The sequence below is a fragment of the Pan paniscus genome, chromosome 19 (assembly GCF_029289425.2).
Source record: "Pan paniscus chromosome 19, NHGRI_mPanPan1-v2.0_pri, whole genome shotgun sequence".
NCBI lineage: Eukaryota > Metazoa > Chordata > Mammalia > Primates > Hominidae > Pan > Pan paniscus.
This window is the reverse complement of record NC_073268.2, coordinates 25,267,339-25,284,701: the sequence shown is the minus strand read 5'-3', so window position 1 is coordinate 25,284,701 and position 17,363 is coordinate 25,267,339. Positions and strand designations below refer to the sequence as shown.

At 54.3% G+C, this 17,363-nt stretch overlaps 1 protein-coding gene across 4 annotated transcripts; it reads right to left on the bottom strand.

Annotated features, from left to right (window-relative positions):
- Nucleotides 1-407: 407 nt before the first annotated feature.
- On the bottom strand, nucleotides 408-17,363 carry PGAP3 (post-GPI attachment to proteins phospholipase 3). 4 transcript variants are annotated; one of them, XM_003831455.5, is made up of 8 exons: nucleotides 17,103-17,363; nucleotides 15,195-15,292; nucleotides 13,881-14,033; nucleotides 3,908-3,970; nucleotides 3,284-3,345; nucleotides 2,805-2,941; nucleotides 2,342-2,546; nucleotides 408-2,157 (listed from the first exon to the last, which is right to left on the bottom strand). In XM_003831455.5, the coding sequence occupies exons 1-8, from the start codon at nucleotides 17,281-17,283 to the stop codon at nucleotides 2,094-2,096; spliced, it is 963 nt and encodes a 320-aa protein (XP_003831503.1). In that variant the 5' UTR covers nucleotides 17,284-17,363; the 3' UTR covers nucleotides 408-2,093. The 4 variants fall into 4 exon arrangements, with proteins under 4 accessions (XP_003831503.1, XP_008955052.1, XP_034797842.1 ...); XM_008956804.5 differs by lacking the exons at nucleotides 2,342-2,546; nucleotides 2,805-2,941; XM_034941951.4 differs by lacking the exons at nucleotides 2,342-2,546; nucleotides 2,805-2,941; nucleotides 3,284-3,345; nucleotides 3,908-3,970 and having other exon boundaries at nucleotides 17,103-17,351.

The following is a 17,363-nucleotide window of genomic DNA, read 5'->3' as shown; positions in this document are numbered from 1 at the left end:
TGCATTCAGCAGCAGGTCCTGCTAGTCTGTTTCCAGGTGAAGCTCAGAGAGGTGAAGTCACAAACAGTGCAGACTGCTTCAGACCAGAACGAGGGAGAGTGGGGATCATGAGGAGATGGAAGTAGAATCTGCAAGGTGGTGGGGAGGTGGGGGTGTTATGATTGAAGCACAATGGCCGAGGGAAGTGAAAGGGAAAGAACTGGCTCCAGCTCCCTCTCACAACTGGACTTGAGTTCTGCCCAGCTCTGCCTCTGGGGCCTGCCATTCCCCATGCCACGTGCCCAGGCAGAGACCTCACCTCTGTTTACTGCCTCCAGCCAGGTCTGGGACCTGCCCCTGCCGCCACAACTGTCTTCTCCTGCCCTCCAGCCCACCCTATTCACACAAATGAGCTGAACAAGGGCAGGTGAGGCTGGGAATTGATTTATTAAGCACATCCCTTGCCACCCTCCCACCTTAAAAGTTTTCAGTATCAAAAGAAGCTAGCGCAGGCCACCCGAGTCCCTGAGGTTGGAGTCCTGGCATAGCTCCCCTCCCTCAAAGAGGGACAAGGGGTCAGGGGCAGAGCAAAAATCCAGTCTGCTTCAACCACGGAGACTGCCTTTGGGATGGAAAGTTTCTGGAGCTCCCTCCATTCTATTCCTGTGGGGCAGGAACATGCCAGGGCTGCTGGTAAATGGCAGGGGTCACCTTTACCAGGGCGCAGGCATAGTGTGGCCCCTGCCTGCCCTGGGGCCACCCTGGAACAGTAAGACCCTCTGGGAAGGGAAGAAACCAGACCCAGCCATAAGCTTTCTCCCCTTCTCCCTCAAATCACCCCTTCCTCCTCCCCAAAGTCAGGCTATCGCAAAGGGGCTGGCAGCAGGGGAATGGAGGTTTTGGAGGGGAAGGCCAGCCATGCGAAGGCAAGGAGAAAAGGAGGATGGAGAGAGCCCCAGCCATCCCCATTTTCCTTCCTCTGCCTCCGAGGGGCTGCTTCTGGAGGGCAGTGTTGTGTGGGGACCCTGTGAGGTTTGCAGGAGGCGGGCAAAGGGGCACCAGACAGGGAACATGCACACAGGCAGCCTGGCCATGGAGAGCTCCTGGCTGTCCGCCCAGGTGGCGCCTTGGGCAGAGCTGGCGCTCCACAAGTGATTATTGATGGTGACAGGATTCCCTCATCCTGCTCCAACCTCTCAACTGTGGACACATTCACCGGCAGTCACTCATCTCACATGCCCACCAGCACGCGCACACACGTTCCCCTAACCCACGCTAACCCACCCACCCCCTGCACACACACACTTTGAAGCCACACCTCTTCCCCGACAACACCCCTCTCCACACTGCGCACCTAGGCCTGAGCTCACACACACCCAGGCCCATGCTCACGGCCCTGTCACCTATGCACTCAGCCTGGCCCACACTCCCGACACACGGTGGCAGGCTCTCAACCAGACAGCAGCACAGGATCCTTGCCCTGGGCTTGCTGGAGCCCTGGCTCCGAAAGGGAGTATGGTGAGGCCTCCTGGGAACCTGGCTAGGGCAATGGTCAGGGTGAAACTCCTTCCCAATCCCAGCAGCTTGGTCCCTCAAGATCCCATGGGCAGAATCGCCGTGAACCTTGGCTGGCCAAAGAACAAGCATCCAGCACCACCTAGTGGTGTCCTGGAGGAGGGTGGGGGGTGGTAACAGAAGGGGACCCCCTGTATCCCTAAGGCCTGTGGTCCCTGGTCTCCCAGGTAGACAGAGGGCTTCAGGACCCAGCCAGGCAGCTGGGGATGTGGGGAGGAGGCTGGTGGGGAGGAAACAGGCAGCTGTCCTCCCGGTAGAGCTAAGAACACACTCAGTTCCACCCCAGTTCAGCTCCAGGAGGTAGAGGGGCTGCCCACTCTCGAGTCCCAGATGCTGGGAGGCCTTCCCTAGAACAGACTCCAAGGCTGGTGAGGGCCAACAGGGGGTGGGTTGGCCACATGATTCTGGGCCCACATCCTTCATGTCCAAGTTCAAGAAGTTGAAAAGAGAAAATGAATCATCTCAAGGGTTGAGGGGAGAAGGGAGGCCAGCAGGGCGGGGGCAGGATCCCCACTGGGGCAGACTCGCTCCCAAGGTCTTCAGTCCAGCTTGAACTTGTCCTCTGATTCCTTCAGCAGGTACAGGCTGTCATCTTCCAGAAAGCTGTGGGCCGAAGGAGTAGCCCATTGAGGCACACAGCTCTGACAGCTCGCATGGAGACAAGGGTGGGGTGCATGCAGGCAAGGTGGGAGGGGGCGGATGGGCACACAGAGCCCCCAATCTCCCCTAAGGAGTGGGCAAGGAAGGATCCAAAGAAGGTGAGCACCAGGCAGGGGGCAGCACCCACCTGAAAAAGAGGACGTGGACAGGGATGGTGCTGATGTGCCAGATGGCATGGGCATCCAGGACCCAGAAGAGCGGTGGGAAGTCAAGCAGCTCAAGCAGGGACAGCCCCTGGAGCAGCAAGACCACCACCACGCACTTGCGCACGTGAGGCAGCCGCCGCTGGTTCCACAGGCACCAGGCCAGCCACCACACCACGTTGACCAGGCCTGGGTGCCAGTGGGGGCAGGAGAGACTCATTCCTTCGGCTCCTTCTCCCCAAGGCCGCCCCCAACTCCATGCTCTCTGACCCCAGGATCATCCTCGGACTCTCCTCCCAGCCTCCTCTCTCTCCCACCTCAAATTCTTCTCCATTCCTCTACCCCAAGAGTCTCTCTAGAACCTCCTTCTCCAGGAATGGCACCAACCTCCCACTCGCACCCCAAGCTAGCACTTCTGCAGATGGCCCAAGCCCCCCAGGGCCTCACCAATAGCCACGTTGGCCACCAGGTTGTAGCCATAGTCGAAGCGGATGAGGCTCAGGTAGGAGACGTGCACGGTCAGCATGAGCAGCAGGAGAGCCCGGAAGGCACTGACCACAGCTGGGTGCTGCAGCCCCACGGTCCTGCCCCACCGTCCAGGGTTGCTCAGAGGGCAGGTGGCCCATCCCCAGAGCAGCATTCCCTGAAGCATCTCCTCCCCCCAGCATTGGTGCATGGCCCCTGAAGTCACTATCCCTCTCCCCACCAAACAGGCCACAGCTGGGCAGCAAGTGCTACAGCTCCTTGTCAGGAGCCAGGGCCCCCAGTCCTACCCCAGAGTCCTCACCCAGGACAGCTGATGTGTTGGGGGTGGGGGGGCGTAGGTGTTGGGAGACTAGTGAAGAAGGCCCCCAGGGGAAGGCTGGGTGACCCCTTTCTGCCCCCAGGGTTCGATTTTGCCCCTGCAGCCACCCAGGCAGGCTCACCTGACGCAGCACAGGTAGATTGAGTGTAGGATGACAGTGGAGGCACAGAAGTAGTCCATTTTCTGAGGACAGGGAAGGGTGGTGAGGGACCAGCATGAGGCTTCATGGAGAGGACCCGCGGGGATGGGGGCATGGAGGGGTGGCAGAGAGGGGCCGGGGTCCTGGGCCTGCCTATCACTGTTTCACTCCGACTGAGTCTTGTGTTCACATCACCGTACAAGTTTTTAAAAATGTGCCCAGGAACAAGGCTTTAGGGACGCTAGTGGAGGGTTCCTGCTGAGGCTCCAGGACATGACCACGCTGCACAGAATTCAGAGCACAGTGTGGAGTCTGACAGCCATGGGGTCACGTCCTGTGGCAACCCTTCACTGGCTGGGTGCCCCTAAGCATGTGGTCCCCCTGTCGAAGGCTCAGCTGCCTCATCAGGCAAGAAGAGCGAATACTCATCCCCACCTGATGAGGCTCACTGAGGATCAAGGGCACCAACAGGTTTAGGATGCCCACCCCATACTCCTCCCAGTGCTCCTCAGAGGGAGTTGGCATGACCCTCTAGAGCCCCTCTGCCCACTTCTGGGCTCCTCTGGGACCACCCTGTGCAGGAGGGGGAGCTGGAGGAATGCTCACCTCTGTGAGGTCAGTGTCCCTGGTGTGGAAGACTGTGGACCAGAACCATGCATTGAGGGACACCTAAGGAGGGAGGGGCTGGTGAGCATGCTGCCCCCCACCCTGACCTCAAGGCAGGGACCCCCATTTGCTCACATCCATTTCACCTTTGGGAAGGGGCTCTGCAGGACAAGAAATGTGCTTTTCCTGCCCCTGGAGCCCTCTGAACAAACCTATGTCCCTCTACCCCCACCCAGCCAGGGTCCCTGGGGTGGACTTCCTGCCACCCCAAACCCCCAAGGCCACAGGGGGCTGCAGCCTCCACAGGTTCCGGCCTGGCCTGGGAACCAGTTCCGGTAGAGCCAAGCTCCCTAGTTACTCAATTGCTAAGACAACAGCCCCCAGGGGCCTTGCCTCCTCCTCCAACCGGCAGGTGTTGACAGCACCACCCGGGCCCAGGGGAGCCAGTGACTTCAGCCTCTGGGGGCGGGAATGAGGTGGGTGGGGTGGAGGGGCTCGAGCCAGCTTGGGGTGTGTTCCAAGCAGCAGGGGAGGGAGATCAAGCAGATCCCACTGGGGCACAGGCTCCTAGGAGGAGGGTGAACCAAGCCCAGCTTCCTCCTGGCTGGGCCTGCCCAACCCGCCAGACCAGTGGCTGCTCCCGAGCCTGGGAGGAGTAGAGGGCAGGACTGGAGGGGCTGTGGTGGGCCAGGGCCCAGGGGAATGTTTGAGGCCTTCTTCCTGGAAATTAGCTGCGTGGAGAGAGCACAAAAGTTATCTAGCGAATGAGCCTAAGAGCTTGTGGGCGTTGGTGCTGGCACTTTCTTCAGGGACTGCTGTGTCCACAGCAAAGGCCCAAACTGCTGAAAGCAGGGTGGGCTGAAGGGAAGGGCTGGGAAATCGTGACAACCAAAGGAACAGCAGGCCAGGCCGGGAATGGCCTGGAGGTAGGGAGGGATGCACTAGGGTGGGACAGGCCTGGCGGAGATGAGGAAAGGCCAGGAACTGCTCAGTTGGCTCCAATATACCAGGAAAACTGGCCAGGCAGGGGACAGAGGGAGAGGGCAAGAAGCTACACTCTGTCTGGCACTGTAGCAGGCAGGTCAGACAGTAAGATGCATTCAAAATGCAGGTCTCGGGAGCTCAGGAGAGAATGGGAGGAGAAGGGGTACAGGCGGGGCAGAACTGCTGCACAGCCAGTCAGGTTTTCCGGGTGCCAAGCTCTGGAAGGCGCAAGGCCGCCTAGTGCACCTGTCTGGCCTGGGCTCTGGGCTGAGCCTTGCTGCTTCTGCTCCTCTTGACCTGGTCAAAGGGCCCTGCCCTTCTCAGCCCAAGCTTCCCCCGGGACAAATCATGGCTCAAGTGAAACTTCAGTTCCTTTCCAGCCTGGCGTTAGGTGGTGTGGTCTAGGGCAGGCTGCTTCCTCCTTTGAGGATGGCCACTCTGTCCCTTCCACCAGACTCAAGGCTCTGCCCTGCTGCAGCCCCCTCCCCAGAGACAGGCATGGAGGCTGCACAACAGGACTGAACCTGGTGGCTTCTCAGACACTGCTCCCACAGTCTGAAAAGCTTAGGGTCAGCATGGGGAGAGGAGCAGGCTTGGGCTGGAGACGGGACCCAGGCAATCACATGGACCAGCTCTCCCCGGCAGGCCAGGAACAGGGACATCCTTAGGGAGGAGAGTGGCCCTGGAGCCAATCAATGTGGGAAAGAGAAGAGGAAGGCGGCAGGGACTGGCAGCCAGCCAGGCCTCCTTGTCACCCACAGCAGGAAGGGGGAGGTGAGAAGAGGACTGCAGGACTGAGCTAAGTGGCTCAGAACACCGAAAGCAGGGGGTGTGTGTGCGGGCAAACATGTGCGTAGGGCCACAGGATGGGTGGGGCTGCTGGGTCCCCTCTCCAACCGCCTCCCTGGGTGCCTTCCACTCACAGAGACCCACCTGAAGCCTGGCCTCTGCACCCCTGAAAAGCCCCTCCCCACTGGGGAGCATCCCACTCTGGGGGTGCTCCTCTTCTCACCCTTTCCTCAGATTTGGGAGGTAGTGGTATCATTAAGAATGCAAGCCCTACAGCCAGACTGCCAGGGTTCAGTTCCTGGCTCTGCATTTCCTGTGTGTCCTTGGGCAAGTTATTTAGCCTTGCTGGGCCTCAGTTTTCTCATCTGCAAAATGGGAATAATCATAGTTGATAAAGGTTTAATGAGCAATACAAATACAGCGTACAGCACAGAGCCCAGGACAGGCTGAAACATGAGTATTCTCTCCACTTGCCTGACCAGCACAGAACCCCGTCAGCTTCCCATAGAACTGAGGCCTAAGAGGATGTCTGCCTCCCACTCTCCCTGCAGGCCAAGGATGTTTAGGCAGAGAAGGGGTGGTCTCCTAGCTGCCTAGGCCCACCTCCACAGCTCCAGACTGGGGGAAGAGTGTCCAGTCTTCACAATGAGACAGAGTCTGCATTCAAGTCCTGCCTCAGCCCCTACGCAGCTGTGTGACCTTGGACACATAACCCAGTATGTGTGAGCCTCCACTGCCTCACCTACAAAACAGGTTCATAATGATGCTCACTGCACAGGAGGCCATGAGGACGAGGTCTGCAGAATGCCTGGCACCAAGGAACTCCTCTGAATGGCTGCTGATTTTGCTGCCTGGTCCATAGTAGGTGCCCATCAATGTCAGTTTCCTTCATCAGGTCCAGTAGACTGACTCTCACCACGCCCCTTCACCTGCCCCTCAACTTCCCTTTCCGCAAGGGTCACAAAGTTTGAGGTCAAACTATGGGGCCCCAGGGTCTCTCCATTCCAGAACGGAGACACCTCAGCTATAGGAAGAGCCCCTCCTCCTTCCTCTGGAGCCATGTTCCCATCAATGTGAACCGAACAGATCCATTTCTCCTCACTCAGAGTTTGTCATCAAGAGCAAGCAAAGGGGAAAGATGGGCTCTGGAAGGAAGGAGAGCTCCAAGATGCCAAGGCACGGCTACTCTCGGACTCCTCGCCACGCTCAAGTGAAGGGGGGCAGGGAGGGGAACTGGCCAGGAGGGCGACAGGCTGCCCAGCAGGCACCCAGAGCTTTGCGTAAACACTGAGGAGAGGGGGTGGCCAGGGGCAGGGTGCCAGTGGGGGTGGAATAGGAGACTGGGTGGAGGGAGAGCAAGAGGCTGTTTCAGTCTGTTGGAAATAAGAAAATCGAGACAAAAATATCACAGCCGTGAAACTGGTTGGATGCCAAGTGAGCCAGATCTGTCAGGAATTCGACCCGGCGCTAAGCCCCAGTGCTCGGGGCTGTCATTGACACCATGGCGGTGGGGACAAGTGGGGCTTAAAATAGCTCAGTGTCTCAGAAGTGGGGGAGGCAGAATGTTAAATATGACGCCTGCTGCCATCCTGGGCTCCTCTGGAGGCCACAATGTCTCACCCCCTGCCTCAGGCAGGGCAGGCCAGCCCCAGCTCACTCCTGAGAGAAGGGAGACAAAGGTGGATGCGGATGGGAGAAGGAGGGCTTTTTCCACGATCCCAGAGGATCCCTTGATTTCCTGCCATTGCCTTTTCCACTAGCTCTTGTCTGACCATGGGAAGTACTTCCTGAAGTCTAACCATCATTCTACTACAGCTGCAACCTACCTCTTCTTGTAGTTTGCTTAACAGAGGAAGAGAAGAATCAGTCCCCACCTACACAAACCACTCTACAGAGACGGTTTGGGCTTCCCACCACTTCACCCTCCTCTCTACACCTGAGGACCTTTCCTGACTGGATGAAGGCCTGGGGAATTGGTTTGGCCTTCTGGCTTTGGCACACAGCAGGGGCCCCTACTCCGTGAAGTCAAAGAGACATGGTATGCGGAGCTTTGGTAGGCTCCCCACCCACCGCCTGGCTGCTCCCCAGCCCAAGCCCAGGCCTAAATGGCAAGGCAAGGGCTGCCTTCTTGTGCCAGCGTTATCATGAGTCCTGCTGGAGGGCGGGGTCTCCTCATTTCCCAGAGGCAAAGCTGAGGTACCCTTCCCCCAAGACTTAGCCCGGAGCGGGTGAGGGACCTTGCCTTCCTATCCTCACCCCAACAGAAATCAGGAGCCTCAGTGCCCCAGAAGGCCCAGGTCAAAGTCCACTGCTGCACCCTCCATACAGCTCAGGATCCCTCCCTCCTGCAGAAACTCACAGGGCAACTGGGAAGCCCAAGAGCAACTGGGAAAGCCAAACTAGGCCATCCACAGGAGTGTGGGTTCTGAGGCTTTGTTTCTTGAAGGCCTAGTGAGGGCATGAGGGGGTCCCATGTCCCAGAACCCCACATCCCATAAGACACACAGGGCCCAACTATCTGCCTTCTACCACCCCAACATCTAACATCTCCTGCTTTTTCTGTTTTTGTTTTTGTTTTTTTTGAGATGGAGTCTCGCCCAGTCACCCAGGCTGGAGTGCAGTGGCGCCACCTTGGCTCACTGCAACCTCTGCCTCCCAGGTTCAAGCAATTCAGCCTCCCGAGTAGCTGGGATTACAGGCACCCATCACCACACCTGACTAATTTTTGTATTCTTAGTAGAGACGGGGTTTCACCATGTTGGCCAGCCTGGTCTTAACTCCTGACCTCAGATGATCCACCTGCCTCAGCCTCCCAAAGTGCTGGGATTACAGACGTGAGCCACCATGCCCGGCCATCTGCTACTTTTTCTCTAGGGTCCTTAGTCACACTGGACTGCAGGCTACCCTGGGGAAGTGTGACCCCCCTCTCCAAGAAGGAAGCTGAGTTGCAGATACCATTGAGGTGAAAAATCCAAGAATCAGGGATGACAAGACCAGATCTGTGAAGTGACCCCTGGCCTCTGGCACATGTTATGAAGACAAGGGGTGGGACCCTCCGACCTAAGAAGGCTCTAAGCTTCTTCAGAGTTCAGGCAGGGCTGTCCCATGCTCTCTAGTAGAGGTGGGGACAAGTGGGTGGTACACGCTGTGGGCCTAGACAAGCAGTGTCCGTGGAAGAACCCCAAAGGAAAGCAGACAGGTGTAACGTCCTCAGCTTCCCTGCCCTTCCTGCTTTCTTAGCCAGGACTAAATTTGCTTCGCTCCAAGAGGCCTACACAGGAAGTGGTGGCTTTATCTCACCCAGCCTGTGACAGTGTGTGCCGATGCCAGGCCCTGCCTACATCAGAGCCCCTAGCTCTCAGCCTGGCACTCAGGGGCCTCTCTGCTCCATCTACTCTTCTACTCCTATTCACACAGCTACAATGGGGCCAAGGTTTCCTGGAATGCTGGAATTCAATCCCCTGTCCCCACACATGTATGTGTCTAAGCCTTGCCCCACACATGTATGTGTCTAAGTCCCAGATGAAACCTCTCCTCCTCCCCGGGCTTCCCTGGCCTGGCAGACTTCCCCAGTTAGAGGACGCTGTCTCCCCACCTCACGACTCCCAGGGCTCTCTACCGGAGCACCCCTTGACTCTGCCTGCCGTCTGCTGCCCAGGCTGCCCAGAACTGCACCTCCCACTATGCTTAGCTCCCTGGGGCAGGGGATTCAGCCTCCACAAGTGCTAAACCCTGTCTCCACCCCCAGCAAACGCTCAATGGACACTCATCACAGGACATGGAGTGGCCTAGAAGAAGAGCTAAGTTCTCAGGCCCTGGAGCCAGACAGCCCTGGACACCAACCCTGTCTTTATTCCTTGCTAACTTGTTAGCTGTGCATTTTGGGCAAGTTTTTTTCCCCTCTGAATCTAACTCAGAGCTCATAAGGGTACTATGAGGATGAAATAAGGAAATGTATGTAAAGTGCTTCAGACAAGCCTGTCACATGGCTCCTGTTCCTTAATTTATCACAACTATTATTAATAGTTGTTGAATAGGAAGTATTAAGGAGGGTCAATATTTCCCAGAGGTTTAACAGCCTCCTTCCCTGACCTCCTTCCCACGCCCACCTCCCAAGTCTAAGGCTCGGCCTGGACTTCGCAGCACACCCCATCTATCAGCTTTTCTAAGGCCCTAGAGACCTCTGTATCTCCAGATTCCGGGGTCTCCTTCAGTTCTCACGTGTAAAATTCAGGACAGCAGAAGCCTCTCCCCTTCCTGTGCTCATCCCGGGAAGCACAATCCAAGCACACTATCTCCCAGTTCTCCACCTGCCCCTCCGGCTACTCCTTCTGCCTCTGTGTCTGGCTCATCTTCCTCTAGCCAGCCATTACATTTTGGGGTTCCCCAGGGCTTTGCCCTAGATCCCTTCTCTTTTCACTAGGCTCTCCTGGGGTGATCTCATCCACACCCACAGCTTCTATCACTGTCTTTTTTTTTTAAAGACAGGTCACCCTTTGTCACCCGGGCTAGAGCAACAAGAGTACAGTGACAGGATCACAGCTCACTGCAGCCTCGACCTCCTGGGCTCAAGTGATCCTCCCACCTCAGCCTCCTACTAGCTGGGACTACGGGCATGTGCCACCAGGCCTGGCTTATTTTTTTTGTATTTTTGGTAGAGACGGGGTTTCGCCATGTTGCCCAGGGTGGTCTGGAACTTGTGAGCTCAAGCAATCCGCCCACTTCAGCCTTCCAAAGTGCTGGAACCGCAGGTGTGAGCCACTGCGCCCGGCCTCCATCATTGTCTTATAAGCAGAAACACAAGGGGTCATCCCTTACTGCTCTTTCCTCATCTAATCCACTCTTGAAGTTTATCAGCATAGCCAAGATGTTGAAAGTGTGGACTCTGGAGCCAGATGCCTGAATTCAAACCCTGGCTCGGTGACCTGTGGCTGGACTTAACCTTTTCAGTCCTTGGTTTCCTCATCCATAAACTGGGGATGAGAATAATAATACCTATAAGCTGCGTTAAACAAAAATTACGGGAGGCCATTGTTCTGGATTGAGCCCCTGCACTAGACCCAAGAGACCAGACGAAAATGAAGTTACTCATGCTGAATGCCACATAATCAAACTGAAACTTTTTTTTTTTTCTGAGACGGAGTTTCACTGTTGTTGCCCAGGCGGGAGTGCAATGGCATGATCTCAGCTCACCGCAACCTCCGCCTTCCGGGTTCAAGTGATTTTCCTGCCTCAGCCTCCCAAGTATCTGGTACTAAAGGCATGCAACACTATGCCCAGCTAATTTTGTATTTTTAGTAGAGACAGGGTTTCTTCATGTTGGTCAGGCTGGTCTTGAACTCCTGACCTCAGGTGATCCGCCCTCCTCGGCCTCCCAAAGTGCTGGGATTACACGCCTGAGCCACTGCACTTGACCTTCAAACTGAAACTTTAAGGTAACTGATAGGTCCCAAAACAGACCACTTTTTCCTGAAAACAGGAGAGTCCAGTCTACCCAAGTAAGGAAGTCTCCTCTGCTTTAACCCTTATAAAAAAAACCTGATGTTGGCCGGGCGTGGTGGCTCACGCCTGTAATCTCAGCACTTTGGGAGGCCGAGGCAGGCAGATCACGAGATCAGGAGATCGAGACTATCCTGGCTAACATGGTGAAACCCCGTCTCTACTAAAAATACACACACAAAAAATTAGCCAGGTGTGGTGGTGGGCGCCTGTAGTCCCAGCTACTTGGGAGGCTGAGGCAGGAGAATGGCGTGAACCCAGAAGGCAGAGCTTGCAGTGGGCCGAGATGGCGCCACTGCACTCCAGCCTGGGTGACAGAGCGAGACTCTGTCTCAAAAAAAAAAAAAAAAAAAAATCTGATGTTAACCAATCAGGTTTCTTTCTATTGTTCTGTTTCCTGGTTCCCACCTTACAAAACCCACTGTTCTGCTATTGCCCAATGGAAACTTGCATTCTATTTTGTAGAACGGAGGCTGCACCAATTCATGAATCACAAATTAAAGCCAATTGGCTCTATAAGTAAGTTTGCTGTAATTTGTCTTTTGCCACTTGTTACGGATGAACAAGCTTAATACTTATAAAATGCTTAGAGTGATGCCTGGCATACAGTATGAGCTATGTATGTATTTGTTAAGGAAATAAATTTTTAAAAAGCTTTAATGTTACCTCCAAAACACAGCTCAAGTGTACTTCTCTTCAATGCCCAAGACCCATGCCACCTCTCTAGTCTAGCTACTGGGCCCTGTGCTAAAACTACCAACTGGTCTACTGCATCCACTCCCGCCCCCTTCAATCTGTTCTCTACACAGTAGCCAGAATGAGCTTTCCAAAGGGCAAATCTATTCATGAAACAACTTTTCTCCTCAACCCTCATTTAAAATCCCTCCGTAGGCCGAGCACGGTGGCTGATGCCTGTAATCCCAGCACTTTGGGAGGGTGAGGTGGGCGGATCACGAGGTCAGGAGTTCAAGACCAGCCTGGCCAACATAGTGAAACCCCATCTCTACTAAAAATACAAAAATTAGCCAGGCATGGTGGCACATGCCTGTAGTCCCAGCTGCTCAGGAGGCTGAGGCAGGAGAATCACTTGAACTGGGAGGCGGAGGTTGCAGCGAGCCAAGATAGTGCCACTGCACTCCAGCTGGGGCAACAGAGTGAGACTTTGTCTCAAATAAAATAAAATAAAATAAAATAAAATAAAATAAAATCCCTCCGTACTTCCTGATGCTTTGAGAGTCAAGATCTCCAATGTGAGGCTCTCCATGGCTGGCCCCATCCACCACCCATCAGTCCGCCCAGCTCACACCCACTCTCTGATTTCCTGCATGTCAGGCTGCCTGGAACGACCCTCCCTCTCTCCCACCTGGGCACTTTCTGAGACTTCTCTTTAGAAGCCTTCCCTTACTCTTCTCAAATTTACCTAGTTAACATTCATGCATCTTTCCCACCTTACCTTTAATGCCCCTTCCCCAGGGAAGCCTTCCCTGACGGCCCCATGCTGGTCTCGGTCTGCCTTTACACACACCCCTGAAGCACCTCTCCCCGACTGCACTTTTTCATAGTTGTACTCTTACATTCAATTGTATGATTAGCACCAGAGGGCAGACTTCTGGATCTCCAGCAAAGTGCCTGGCATATAGTAGGTGCTCAATACCTGAGTGAATGGCTTCTGTGAGAGCAGGAAGGTGAGTGAATGGAAATTTTTTCCTTAAGGCTTACGGGGGTAGCTCTGACCTAGAGACATCCATTGCAACCTTTTATTCTCACACCCTTCCCAAGGCCATCACGGTTCATATCTGCACCCCAGTCTGTGCTTATCACACAATACCAGGCCCTGAATACAGCTCTTTAGACCAGCCATACTGTGAAGCTGACAGCCCTTTCTGCACCTGCAGATGTAACCATACCTGGGCTTCTCCAGGGATGGTCTAAGCCTAGGCTGAGCTCGCCAGGTGCAGTGACTCACAACTGTAATCCCTGCACTTTGGGAGGCCGAGGTGGGTGGATCACCTGAGGTTGGGAGTTCGAGACCAGCCTGACCAACATGGAGAAACCCTGTCTCTACTAAAAATACAAAATTAGCCAGGTGTGGTGGCACGTGCCTGTAATCCCAGCTACTTGGGAGGCTGAGGCAGGAGAATCGCTTGAACCCAGGAGGTGGAGGTTGCAGTGAGCCAAGATTGCACCATTTGCACTCCAGCCTGGGTGACACAGCGAGACTCTGTCTCAAAAAAAAAAAAAAAAAAAAAAAAAAAAAAGACTAGGCTGAGCTCTACACAGAGACTATGGCTGTGACTCCCCACCAGGCCTGGGCTGGAATTGAGATTGCTCCAAGTCCTCCAGAAGGGCCCTTGGAAAGACCTGTGGTCCCAGCATCCTCTCTAGCCCCCCATCTCCCCTCTGTGTTTGTAAACTGTCCTACTGGGTCTTTTAGTGGCTTCCTTCTTCGGGACAAGAAAAATGCCCTTCTTTCCTCTCTCCTTCCCAAACAGCCTGACCTAGGGCTCTGCTGGAAAGGTAAGGCCCGATTCAGCACCCTCCCTGTTTTCTCCCCAGGCTTTACCACCCTGCAGCTGCAACTTTAGCCCTGGAAAACAGAGGGGAAGCTGGTAAGTAGAAGCCCTGTTGGGTGTTAATAGGGATGTAGAGCTCCACCTTCCTAGATAAGAGGAGACAGCAGGAGTCCTGCTAGGTTACCTACCCAGGCGAAGGCCACACAGGTGTGGTACATGGGGGAGGAGGCTGGCACGAAGGTGCGGTAGCGGCAGAGCATCACCAGGCTGGCCAGGCCATTGAGAAACGAGGCCACGGCCGATGCCGGCTCTTGAAAGAACAGGAACCGGGAGAAGGGCCACTGAAAAAGGAGCAGATGAAGGAGGTTTGAGGGGCAGGCAACCCTCAACTGGCCCAGTCCACCTATTCTTGACATGCTGCAGCAACAGGTCCTCAGCTGGGTCCTCAGCTCTGGAGTTTGGCCAAAGCCTCAGGTTCAGTACCTCTTCAGACTAATGAGCCACCCTCCAGTGCCTAGTTAAGAGTTATACCCCCATCCTGGCCAGCAGGCACAGCACTGTAAGCCCTGATCTCTGGGAAGACCAGATGGGTCAGGGTAGATGACTCATCTGGTGATAGTTGCCATCCAGAAGACACAGGTCCCAACCCCTCCTCTACCACTGACCACGGTCCTTTGAGCCTCAGCTTACTCTGTGAAAAACTGGGGTGAATACTTCCTGCCAACCTCAACAGGCCAGAATGAGATAATACTGGATTGAAACGTACCAGCAGGCCAGGCGCGGTGGCTCACGCCTGTAATCCCAGCACTTTGGGAAGCTGAGGCGAGAGGGTCACAAGGTCAGGAGATTGAGACCATCCTGGCTAACATGGTGAAACCCCATCTCTACTAAAAAAAAAAAAAAAATACAAAAAATTAGCTGGGTGTGGTGGCACACACCTGTAGTCCCAGCTACTTGGGAGGCTCAGGCATGAGAATTGCTTGAACCTGGGAGGTAGAGGTTGCAGTGAGCCAAGATCATGCCACTGCACTCCAGCCTGGGCGACAGAGGGAGACTCCGTCTCAAAACAAAAAAAAAAAACAAACAAACAAAAAAAACAAAAGAAAGAAAGGTACCAGCAAACTGTGCCTCGCTAGACAAGCTGAAGCATATTACTATGAATCCAGACCCCTACTGGAGAAGCAACAGGAAACAAGCCACAGTAGGTAAGGGAATTTGTCCCTGCAGTAAGGTGGGCATCTCAACCACTCTAAGAGGCCCAGCATCACTCTCTGGGGAGACTCCAAAGCCTTCCAGATATTGCTACTCCAAATCCAGAGGCAGGACACATGGGTCCTATCCAATTCTATGGAAACCAGCAGATTTTGGGGAGAACAGGTAGCTGCCCCAAACACACACGCATTACCCCATGCCTCAGATTGCTTGGACAGTGTGGTCCAACCAGGGGGTATATTACTCCTACCACGCTACTACCATATGCCTACCCTGACCCTCCAACTCACCTTGCCATGGAACTGAGGCACTTTGTGACCTTCCTGGAGGTAGAGCCCAACGGTGACCCACATACACTCATACTTACAGTCGTCCCGACAGGTCCAGCCTGAAACAGACAAATGTGGCCTGGTGAACTCCCCAGCACAGAGAGGAAAGAGAGAACATGAATGGGGTCCAAGCGCAAATGTAGGCCAAGAGGGCCTGTAAGTTGGAGAGAACCAGGAGAAATCTCAAAATTCTAGCTTCCCATTTGAATGAATGAGAGATGATGAGATGTACACATAGGGGAAGGTGTATGTACGTATGTATGCATATTTTAGTGAGCAATTAGAGATATTCGTCTTTTTTTTGTTTTTTTGAGACAGTTTTGTTTTTGTTGCCCAGGCTGGAGTGCAATGGTGCGATCTCGGTTCACTGCAACCTCCGCCTCCTGGGTTCAAGCGATTCTCCTGCCTCAGGCTCCCGAGTAGCTGGGATTACAGGCATGCACCACCACACCCAACTAATTTTGTATTTTTAGTAGAGATGGGGTTTCTCCATGTTGGTCAGGCTGGTCTTGAACTCCCAACCTCAGGTTATCTGTCTGCCTCTGCCTCCTAAAGTGCCGGGATTGCAGGCACGAGCCACCGCACCCGGCATTTTTTTTTTTTTTTTTTTTTTGAGACAGGGTCTCGCTCTTTCATCCAGGCTGGAGTGCAGTGGGGAGAGCATGGCTCACCACAGCCTTGACCTCCTGGGCTCAAACGATCCTCCCACCTCAGCCTCCCAAGTAGCGAGACCACAATGTCTGGCTAATTCTTTTATTTTTTGTAGAGAAGGCATCTTGTCATGTTGCCTAGGCTAGTCTTGAACTCCAGGGCTCAGATGATCTTTCTACCTTGGCAGACATTTCCTCTCCTTTTGCTCAAGTCCATCAAGATGTTGGCATCTGATGAACTCATCTATGGAAACCTGGGTTTATGTTTGTCCTTCCTGAATATAGGATTTGCTCTTACTCTCCTGGAAGGAGTTCTTGCTATCTTACCCCCTTCCTATGAAAATGAAGCCCAAATTCTTCAACCTGACTTTTGAGGCTCCAAATTGCCTTTCCAACCGTATTGGTCACTACTCCTGTTCATGTACCCTGCTCCCTGAGTAAATAAAGCTCCTGGATGTGCCCACATCTGCCCAGGGCATCCATTCTCTCTGTTCCCTCTGTCTGGAATGCAAAGTGGTATAATAGTAAAGAGGACAAGCTTGTGGTCAAACAGGCCAGAACTGGAAACTCCACTTTACTACATACTGGCTGTGTGACCTTGGGCAGGGCATTTAATCTCTCTAATCCCCATCTGTAAAACTGGGATTAGAGAAACTATCTCAAAGGGTGTGATAAAAATTACCTGACATATTGTGACACCTGTCACACAGTGGGTGCTCAATACGTTGGTTCTTTGCCCACTATGGTCCAAATCGAATGTACCAGTCCAAAGTCCCTCCTTCAAACAAAACGTTCCAAGATGATCCCTGCCCCCACGTCTTCAAAGCCGGAACTGACACCTTCCTATCCCAAATGCTTCCTAATCAAAGAGTCTTTCAGGGGCTCAAATCATTCTCTGCCTTGCACTTGAAAAGGCTCATGTCCCCGTGGGGACTGTGAGTCCCAATGGGCGGGACCCTGGTCTGATTTCTGTGCCATTCCTAGACATTGTAGCCCGAATGTATTTAATAAATACCCTTTTGACTGAATAAATAAGTAAATGAAAGCTTCTGGGAAAGTAAGAGAGGCTGGTAAGGCTCTCATCACCTTAGGGGCTTCACTCACATTCATAAGAGACCTCGTGGGGAAACTAAGGTTCAGGGATTGCAGAGGCGTATTGGGGGCGCAGGGGGCGGGAGCAAGACAAATGGGCGGGGCTTACCGTGGGGGTGGGGCTTACCTGCTAGACTCATGTAGATTGGCTGGCGGGAGCGGAAGTGATTCAGAGCGCCCCCAGAGCAGTTCTGCTCTTCGCACTGCAGTACGCAGTCGCGGTACACCGGCTCACGGTCGCCCTGGGAGCCGCTCGCCAGCGCCGCTGCCCCAGCTAGCAGGACCAACCGCGCCGCCCGGCCGGCCATCCTTCCTTTCTCCCTGGCTCGCCGCCGGGGGAGGAGCTTAGGAGTATGAAGCTTCCACTTCCGGAGTAACCGGAAGTCCC

Excerpts from the sequence above, each read along its gene's own strand:
- PGAP3 (XM_003831455.5), bottom strand. The coding sequence starts at position 17,283 with ATGGCCGGCCGGGCGGCGCGGTTGGTCCTGCTAGCTGGGGCAGCGGCG. Across the intron at positions 3,971-13,880 it reads CCTGTGTGGCCTTCGCCTGG|GTGTCCCTCAATGCATGGTT; the intron begins GTAGGTAACCTA and ends CTCCCTCCTTAG. Across the intron at positions 2,158-2,341 it reads GTCCACGTCCTCTTTTTCAG|CTTTCTGGAAGATGACAGCC; the intron begins GTGGGTGCTGCC and ends TTCGGCCCACAG.